General features: G+C 41.9%; 1 protein-coding gene across 2 annotated transcripts in view; it reads right to left on the minus strand.

Annotated features, from left to right (window-relative positions):
* Positions 1-6105, minus strand: part of ENPP2 (ectonucleotide pyrophosphatase/phosphodiesterase 2) — a gene marked incomplete at both ends in the record, with an annotated part of 57380 nt that extends 51275 nt beyond the window's left edge. For both annotated transcript variants that reach the window (XM_084281346.1, XM_084281345.1), the window contains 2 exons: positions 5675-5777; positions 6073-6105. In XM_084281346.1, the coding sequence (XP_084137472.1) occupies positions 5675-5777; positions 6073-6105 (136 nt within the window). The remainder of the gene's footprint in view (positions 1-5674; positions 5778-6072) is intronic.
* Positions 6106-10403: the final 4298 nt, after the last annotated feature.

The raw sequence follows: 10403 nt of genomic DNA on the forward strand, positions 1-10403 counted from the left end.
CCAAATATATATATATATATATATATATATATATATATATATATATATATATAAAAGTTTAAAAATCCAAAAAGACAGCTCTTTCTGGAGGGGGAAAGAATGAGGAAGCAGCATGCTGTGATAATATCCTGTAAAGAAATGGACCTGGCTTTACCTCTGTAACAATCAAGAGATTACTAGCAGAACTGTATTGAAGTCTCCAAGGCCCAATTCCAGGAGCTGCAGCTATTCCTCAGAAGCAGGCCTTTGTTTTCAGCAACCAAGTGACATTTTCATGGCTGGCTGGGCAGTTCGCATAGTAAAGGACTGCAATTAATCTACATGCAGTCAGCAGGACTTGGGTTGCTCTACTTGAAGGTGCCAAATCACTGTCAAGCATGAACGAAAACTGTTCTATAAGTTAATGGAGAAGTAAAGCATGACTTTTTTGGTGGACTTCTGTTTAATTTTATAATTTAATGCTCTGCAAAGTACAGAAGTATATAAGTATATAAGAAGTCAACGTATTTGATGTGTATAACTAAATGGAGAACTGCCAGTCTGAAAACCATGAACAATGCATTAGGCTTCAATAACCAATTAGTAAGGGCCCTTATTGTCAGAGCTGGTATGTATTTCTCTGCTCTTTTCTCAAAACTTATTATCTTATAGATTTTTCCCATCAAAGAGCCCTATACAACAGCTTATGTAAAGCAGGAAGGTCGCGTGCTACTCTCTAGGGTTAATGGCATTTTATGAAATAAACTGAGACTAATTCATGTTATTCTTTAAAAACAGAGGTGTTCCAAGGAATATTTCACAATGTCGTTTGTTCTTTGAGAGACCTATTAAAATTAAGTCTTTGAAATTGTCTTAGAGTTTGTTTTCTTTTAGACCACGTTTTGGTTTTGGCAAACCTCACCATGATTAGCTTTATGATTTTAAGAGAACTGATGCAATGGCACTTTTGGGAAACAGTTGCTCTGATCTTTCTTTCATGTATTTTTTCCCTACTCTTTTACATAGCTGAAAGTTCTTTCTCCACATAAACTGAGGAAAAATTTCTTTCCAAACATGATGACCTTATCCCAACACTGTAAAAACAGCTGGGAAAGAAGATGTAGGGGAAGTCTGGAGGTGACATAACCAGCTCCCATCCCCAGCACCACTGGTCCACCATTTCCCTTGGAGTGGCACTGACACCAGCATAAAACACTTCGGGGAGCAAACTGGGCAGTAAATCAACCCTACAGCAATATAATGGGGAGGGAGCAAACCTACAATGGCTGCAGCCATGGATCACGATAGTAGCAAGGCACATTCATATGACTTCTGGAAAAGGTAATGGTGGGCAACTGGGTCTCTCTTCTTTTGTGTGACTTTCAGTCAGGTGAGCATTGCTCAAAGCCAAGTACCAGCATAGTCACACTTAAGTTTCACTCTGCAGGTACATATTCTGCAAGGATGACTTTAAATAGCCATCAATATTTTGGCCATTGGGAGCTCTTAGGGGCTAAAGATGGCTTATCTATGCTGGCAACACACAGAGCAGTATCTTCTTTGGTCACATAAACAGGCCACAAATCTATGTTAGAAAATAATCACAAGAATTGCTTCAAAGCATGTTAACACTCAGATTTTCAGAGAGATGAAGTCTTACTCCTTATTCTTAATGACTGCTGCTTTGTGCCAAATGTTCCTGAAAATCTGTTACTAAAGAACATTTCTGTTATTTATCCTCTTCCGCTACTTTCCCTTTGGAAGCTAGATAACATATAATCACAGATCTAGTAAGCTGCAAATTTGGACTCAAAGGTATTACATACAACCATAGACTATGTATTCCTTCCACTGGCATTGCCCTCTTCATTTCAAAGGAATGAGAGGGAGACCACTTCAGAAGGTCAAGAAACACATCAAGTGCTTAGGAAAAAGGTGTAAACCTGACTGCAGATTACAGAAGTAACAGTGTCAACTGCATTTCAAGGAATGTCAACCTGTTGTAAAGTACAAATAATTTATTAGGAAACCACTGGAACAAATTGCCTACAGAGGCTGTGCAATCTCTGATCTTGGAGATTTGAAGAACGGGGTATATACCAAGATCTGTCAGGAGAACTTCAGAAATAAATGCCCATGTATTGGCATATAGAGAATGTCTACATAGCTGGTCAAGCTCCCCTCTAGCTCCACCTTCTATGACTGCAAGTAGGGTTTCCATTTCACACGAGAATGATTTAGCCCAGCTCCCTTTTTTGCTATTTTTTCCGCATCTTCTGGCATCCTCTTTATTAACAATGTGACAAATTATTCCAAATTCCTTTGAAAATTCAAGTTATACCTCCTAAGTCAATGCAGGACACCTTACACATAGCAACACAGGAGGATGTGGTTTAACTCCCCTGACCTCTGAATATATTAAGATCAATCCTTTGTTTACCATGACTGACCTTGCATTTGCAGCCAGACCATGATTTTCAGGTCGTGCACAATGCCATGGCATGGGTACTGGTGCGTGTAAAAGAGTTGGAAAATATATCATCAAGAGCTCCATTCATGGTGAGCATTTTCAAATTCACCGAAGACTTTGTACAGAACAAACTTATACAGTTTCAAAATACTTTTCAAAATACCTGCATCCCTCCACAGCTCTTGCAATCAGATCTGCCTCCATGCAACACGCAGAGGGACCTGCCCATGAAGATCCTCCCCTCCTTTTTTAATACATAGAGCTTTTCATATCCTTTTCCATGCATTCTTTTTTTCCTTTTTTTTTTTTTTTCTTTTTTTTTTCCTTGGCCCACTAGGCTCAAAGTAAAGATCTAAAGATTATTTCTCACATCATATATTAGAGAGAAAAAGTTATATAGGGCAATAGTGCCTTCCTGATTCCATCCATGAAGGTTATTAAATTTCCATTGTAAATGTGTTATATTCACCTGAGAATGCACTATATCAAACTACTTGCTCTGATTCAATCTAATTACATCATTAAAAAACAAACTCTATTTACTGCCAGTAGTATTTCCATTGTGGGACTACAAAATGCAGACATGCTTACACTGTCATTATAGGAAAGAAGCTACCTGATAAGAGTATGCCATTTAGGGTTCTATATGGAACCTATGTGGATCACCCAAGTACCTACATAAAACATGTAAAGCACCAGTTTTGCTATGTAATATTCAAATTATGAATTTGCATTTCACTTTTCCATTATGTCACTGCAGTTAACAAAAGTTCAATGAAAAGTCACTTAAGGAAAATAAAACCATTCTAGCTGTTCCAAGACAATAAATTCTGGATTTAGTGTCACACTTAAAAATGCAGTGAGAAGGAACAGAAAAACATCAATGCTTCTCCTTCCAAGATTGAAGCTATCATCCTACCATGACTAAGGAATATGCTTCAAGAGACTACTAAAGTCATTTTCCTTGGAAGTACTTACCAAGAAGTCTGGAAGGTTCATACAGCAAGTAATTTACAAAAGCAAAGTTAAGAAATTTAGAGTACCAAGGCTGCTGTTCTTCTTCTTCTTTTTTTTTTTTTTTTTTTTTAAAGGCTTGAATTCAAAAAATTGTTTGTTGGGTACAAATATTAAACATATCTACACACTATCAAAAGAGATCAAGAGAACTTTTTAGGCATTATGGTACTTCTTTGACGTGCATGTATAATGAACTATGGAAAACAAAACAAAACACTGGCTTAGACTTGTAGAGGGGTTCTATACTAGATGAAAACTGAAGTTTGCCTACAATCATGGCATACCCCTGTAGAAGTAACAAACTGGTAATATACAGCAATGGTTAGTAAAGAGACAGAGTTTTGCCAGCACAAAATAATTAATTCTAGACACTAAGAAACTTGGAAATAAGCCAAGGCAGAGTGCTGTTGAAAAAGAACATACAGCAATCTTTCATTCTGGATAGTTCACAGCACTAGGCTTCTGATGAAGTACAACTGAAAGTCATGCAGCTACAAGAGGCTAAAGCCTAAAAAAGTTCTTTGATCACAGTGCTTTAGTTTTATTTAAAAAGGCACCTTTCTAGCATAACAGTTTACTTTCTTCTTCAGACAGATGTGGCAATAATAATTTATTCTTTGGTTTCACATCCAATTTTTTTTACTGCAATAAAAGTAACCAGGCTTCCCAAATGCACAAGCAAACAAAGAGTAAGAGAGGCTTTTGTCCTCCTTGTTGCCCCCCTAGACTGGATTGCATCAATGCCAGGTTCTGGTTCAATCTCAACCATATGCACCTTTTCAATAGCCTGCCCCAAGATAACCCACATCTCCTGCCTTTGGGGAGATATGCTGTATTTCTTACTGTTCTCCTGGGATGGTGAGCTACTGGAAACAGCACACAGCTACTGTTCCCAGCCCTGGCAGCACTGAACGGTGCTGGTGAGCTCAGCAGAGTTGGCACTGTTGAGCTGCAGTGGGTCCCCACCTTTGGGACTTCAGTGCAAAGCAGCCCTGCCCTAAAGCCTGCACAGTCACCATCAAAAGCAAAGCAACCAACAGCCAGGTGTTAAAGACATGAAATGTAAATCCTTCATGTCAGTACTACACACATTACCCAACCACTCTAGAGTTTATGTACTAGAAGATAAAATTAGAAATAAATTTGATTTATGAGCAAGTTTGTTTTACTGTTATATAAATACTAAAAGCAACCACCACTGTCTCTGGTAACCTAAAATGCCTCTGCTCAGTGATCAACCACCCCATCTGTGGCTGTGATTAGACACTAATTCATGTGAAAGACAAGGAAGGGGAGGACACACATTAGTTACCAGGCACACAACAACCTCAGGACACCATAAAAAATTTTACAATGAAAATTCACAGGCTATCATTACAGATGGGTGCTGCATCCCTTTCACTTCAGTTAAATTAACCAGTTCTAAGTCAATGACCACAGGTTCCCTTTCTCCTGCCAGAGGAAGGAATTGAGGCACAAGTCAAGCCTACACTCATTTTAATTTTTAAGAAAAAAGACTAGTTTTCCATTTTAAATATTTTTCCATTCGGACTATGCCTGAGCTCACAAAACCCTACACTGCCCCAGAGCACAAACAACAGTCCCTTCTGTGGCATGTTCTCGCTTTCCTCCAAAGGCAAACAGCCGACCCCTGACAGCACATCTGCTGGCGAGGGACGCGAACACCTGCTCGGCCCTCGCCGCCGTCAGATGTCTGCCGTCTACTGTTCACAAACCAGCATGACCTCAGGAGACGCAGAAATGCCAAAAGCTTTTCTCACCAGTGCGTTCTTGAAAGCATTACTCAAGATTAGAGAAACCGCTTCAATAGCTACCAAAATGCAACCAGCACCCTTACAGTGATCAGGGCGCTTATGTCAGTTCTAGAGGGAAACCGCACGCAGCGCAAAACCTTGCAAGCACGATGAAGCAGCTATGGAGACCGATCTCCGCGAGACTGGCGGCGCTCAATCCGAAAATAAGCTAGATTTTCCATAGTCACATGCACACAGAGCAAAAGTTTAAGTAAATAGGAGACCTATAGGTGAGTCCCAAAGGTCAACTGACTCAGGCTCAGTGAGTTATTTCTTCTCTATATCCTAGAGGTAAAAGGAACAAGCAAACTACTGTTTCGGCGTAGGAGTGGTTTCTAACCGCCGTATATAACATAAGGGTATTGCGATGTACAATTTATGTCTGTTACCATACCTGAGACTGGGCCCTCATCCCATTCTTCAGATCTCCTAAAGCGATTTGTTGTAAATCCCATGCAGACATTTACTCCAAAGGCAAAAGCAAATAAAGATATAACCTGCAAAAGCAAAACAGCAGAGTGATCAAACTGTGCAAAAGCCAGGACTTGCAAGCTACGAGCGTTATGATTAAAAGGGCAGAGATGGTCCCTGTACATTCGAGCTCCCCAGCACTGCAGTTCCCATCACTGGAGCAGCAGCTGACAGTCACCGTTTCAGAGGAGCACAAACCAGAAGGGGGTTATGAATAAAACATCTCTTTCTGCAGCTGAAACACTCCTTTTTGTAGGACCTTATTCAGGAGAGACGGGCTACTCCTCCTCTAAAAGCAAACACGCTCCTTTCCTCCCCTACCTGGTGTAAGTGGAAGCAGCCCTTCTTAGCCATACTAGAGGATTCTTGAAAAGCCTGTGCAGTACCGTCCCTTTTGCTTTATAGTGAGCGCAGAGCTCTGTTTGCTCTGGGAGTTCGGGCTATTAGCTACAAGTAATCCCACCTGGTGAGGTTGACAGGCTCGTGTGATTTGTCCAGGGGGTGATTTCATCATGTTTCACTCACAAATCGCAGCTCCGAGTGCAAGAAGCTCCAGGCATCATCCCTCGCTGCGCCCTCCCCCCAAACACACACACGCACGCTTTTATGTGGTTTCCTCTGGCAAAGCAGGGCTTTCTTCTGTTGCTGTGGCCAATAGCTGTTCCTGCTCATTTTATTCTCCTTGCAGAAGTAACATGGGTAAAAGAGAAACCAAATGTGTCTCCATCTGGCTTGGAGAAGAAGAAGAGGAGGGGGGAAAGCTCGCCCAGGCTGTGAAATGAAAATATCCCCAACGCCATCCTCGAGTGGCACAAAACATCGCAGGCATTTCTGCGCGGTGGGACGAGCACAGGGCAGCAACCTGGGCACTGTTCTCATGCTGCGTGGTCGCTGCTCAAGTTCCTGGCTGGCTTGCAGAGCTGAGTGCCCCAAGCTGGGAGCACGGGGGTATTTTTACAGCTCTAGTCTCCTGCAAGGCGCAGAGTGATGGAAATGCACGGTTTTATCGGAAGAGCTGGAAACCACAGCTTTGCAGAAAGGAAAGGAAGCGGCACGTTCCCTCTGCCCCACATTTACCCATTTTCATCAACAACAGCAGAAAGCTCAGCTGTTTGGATAAGTACTTCTATTTACAAAGCAGACAATAATGCTGAGCAGAATTATGGTTGAAATCAGCGGCTTAAATATTGTTTGCCAAGGCAAATTATTTACCAGCGTAGTTTGCTGCTTTTTTGTCTCACGAGAGCTCCTTTCCTCAAAGTATTTACTAACAATGACATTTAAAGGGACAGAGTCAAGGTTGGTAAGCCTATGGATGGGCTTTTTGCTTCCCCTGGGACCTTGTCATGTTGATACTGGCTCGAAGGAACATGTTTTAATTTTCTTCAAACCATCTTGCAATATCAAGCACATACAATTCGGAGCTTTGTTGGGAAGTACCTTTTACCTGCTGCAAAATCTGTCCCTCTCCACTACGTAGCTTTGCAGGGCAGAGGCTCCCCTTTGCTACCCACATCTCACCTGCCTGCTCCCCTGGCTAGGAGCCGATCCTTTTTTATGCAATTTCTTAACCAAAGTGGCTCCATTGTGGAGCTGAATCTTTGCACTGCAAGCCTCAGGGAAATGTAATTAGTCTGGGAAGACCTCAGTCTTAGCTATACCAGGACACTGCATTCCTCTCCTTGCACAGAGCAGGGGTGTGAAGTCAAGACCCATCTTCAGATGTTCACTTCATCACTAGCTCAGTGGAAACTGAAATAAACAGCTGAAATATAGGCTGCATTGTATGCTGAAGGCACTCTTTCTAGAGAAAAAAGAAAAAAAGAAAAAAAAAAACAACTGTGCACGGAGGTCTAGAGAAAAGTAAATGACCACAATTTTTACTAGATGTTCCTATAACATTATTCACTCTTAGCATCTGGTATATATTGTGGTTAAACACCTTCACCCACGAGCCCTAAGTAAGTACATCAGTGCATGACAGCAGCAGAAGGGAAACCAAAGGTGTCACACACAAAATTACACAACGGTGTTACATATCTCAGCTAATGAAGTTCATGATTTGATAGACAAAGCATGAGAATCAGCAGACCAAGCTCTCCTCCAGCCTGGGACCCTCAGGTCACCAAGTGATCCAGGCAAAACACAACTGGATTTTCAAAACTAGTTACCAATATTGAGTGACCAAGCCAATATATCCAACCTCAGTTTCAGAGATGCTGAGCCCTTACAGCTCCTGCATATCTTCCTAATGTGCAGGTGCTCAGTTCTTTCAAAAGAAAGTTCCTACAGATGTTAAAAATGACCACCCAGAAAAAAAGAAGCAAGAAACAAAACCAAAACATACAGCAACATAGACTTCTTCTACTGAATTTAAAATATACATTTCATTTTTTTCATTCATGTAACATCTCTAGAGCTTGTAAACTGCACGATTTCATGTTAACAGACCTCATTTTAAGTTTCCTGGTCTACACTACAAGTATCTTTTATTATTTAACCTCCTCCATAACATCATTTGAGAACTACAGATGACAATGACTCTAAACTGCTAATATTTTTCTTATGTGTTATGTAAGACACAATTTCCAGTAGCTCTGGACTGACCACATATGCAGATGCACAACCATCTTTTTGTAACAAGGATTCTGCCCGAAGCCACCCCACAGATGCACAAGGAACTTATTAGCATAAACAAGGTTTAATGATTTTGTTCAGGGAAAATTTCACTGCTGGGATCACTGGCAATTAACTTTTTAGCAATTAATTGCCATTTTACTCATCAGAAGAAGAAAGAATAAAGTAGAAATAATGTGTTCCTGACCTTTTGGTCATGCAGTGGTTCAGTACAAGTTTTAGGGCCTGAATTAAACACTTTAAAAAGGAATTTTAACAAGATCAACAGAAGATGAAGTGCATCTTTCTCAGTTTCTGTGCATAAGGACTGGCCTTTATGGCTGTTAAAAATATATAATGGTACTGATTATTATTTAACTCGGAATGCAAAACTTCCATCCAGCCACTAGGTGACACTTTAAAAGAGAAGTTTATGCCCTGACATTTACAGAGTTACAAGAATTCCTGTTCTACTTTTCCAGAATTAATAAAAGAAGGGCAATATTTGCAGTCTTGTATAAAATCAAATTTTATGGATTTTTTGTAATAGGAAAGGATAATGCAGAGATACCAAGTATATTGGCTGAATCACAGGCTGGGGATGGAGTGGGCTCTAATAAAATGAACCTTTCTAGCTCCTTATCTCCACATTGCATTACTGGGTGCAGCACATCAGCCACATAAGGTGACCTAGATGAAAGTTTCCAGTATCCTTGATAGCAACATAAACAGCAGGAAGGTGAAGGACTTTGCCAAAATGCCTCAAAGCTCTCTCCCCCTGTATACACCTTCTACATATAGCTGTGGCCAAGAAGAAAAGGCTTGTCAGGTAGATGAAATGTCAACTTCACAGAACAAAACCTTTTGATGAACTAGGAGTTCAGTTGCAAAACTCAAGCAGTATCCATGCTGAGTGCCCTCAGACACAAGTACTGTGAAAGCAAACAATCTTCCAGAAGCTGAAGCAACCCTGGGAAGCTGTGAGCACTCGCTGAAAGCACCCCAAGATGTTTGGGAGGGAGGGTGATGGCCTGTGATGAGACCAGCCTGGGATGCAGGAGCCCAGAAACTTGACTGCACGCTCCCTCAAGTGATAGATTTCAAATGTCTGGCAAGTTGGCTTGGAAAACAAAAACATAAAATGTGATCATGAAGAGTAGGTGAGGACACAGATGTTCATATGGATACATAAAAAGGGAAGCAGGGTATAGAGGAAAAGAAAATATTAGTAGGCACAAGGATCACAAGGTGTAGGGGACACACCAGTCTCCTGCTACTCCATAAGACTGGCAAGACCCACAGCCCAAGCTGTGTTCATGAAAGTACCTGTTTATGAAGTGCCTCAGAACACCACCCGCCAGTGCCTGACAGCTTAACGAATACCTCTCCAATTATCTGTCTGATTATCTGTCTGCTCATCACCGCCCGAGGAGAAAGGTATGCAAACCATGTTCTCAGGTGCACCCAAGGAGCGGGCTGAGAAAAACTTTCTAGGACAGAAAGATCCATAAAGGGGTGCCAGACCCTCAGGGAGGATCACGGATGAATTAAAGTCTTCAGAATTGCAGCTTGCTGCAGCCCAGCCCCTGAGGCACAAGGTGCCTTAGGCACCTACAGGCCCATCAGCATTTCTGAGCACCCTACGCAATGCCTGCAGGGTTCACGGGGCTGGGAGCTGAGGACCCGAACCCGTACAGAACCTCACTGAGGATGACCAGCAGAGCACATTGTGTCCTCCTCACGTTGCCCGGCTGGGATAGCTACCAAACGTGAACCCTACGAGTGTTGGGTTGGGTGCCTGTACCAAAGTGAGCCTACACACACTGCCTACCCTGAGACAGAAGAGGAATCACTGACCTAAGGGGGGATCCGCATCCCAGCTCTGCTTTACTCATGTAAAACACTCACATGCTCACTGGGATGAGGACTGAAACCCCAGTGGTGGCCTGGTGAATGAAGGAGGGCATAATGCCTTACAGAAATAAATTCTCCCACCCCCCACATCCTCTATGACAGCTTCGGTGGCTGTGGGCTTG

This window comes from Netta rufina, assembly GCF_964035555.1.
Source record: "Netta rufina genome assembly, chromosome: 2".
Classification (NCBI taxonomy): Eukaryota; Metazoa; Chordata; class Aves; order Anseriformes; family Anatidae; genus Netta; species Netta rufina.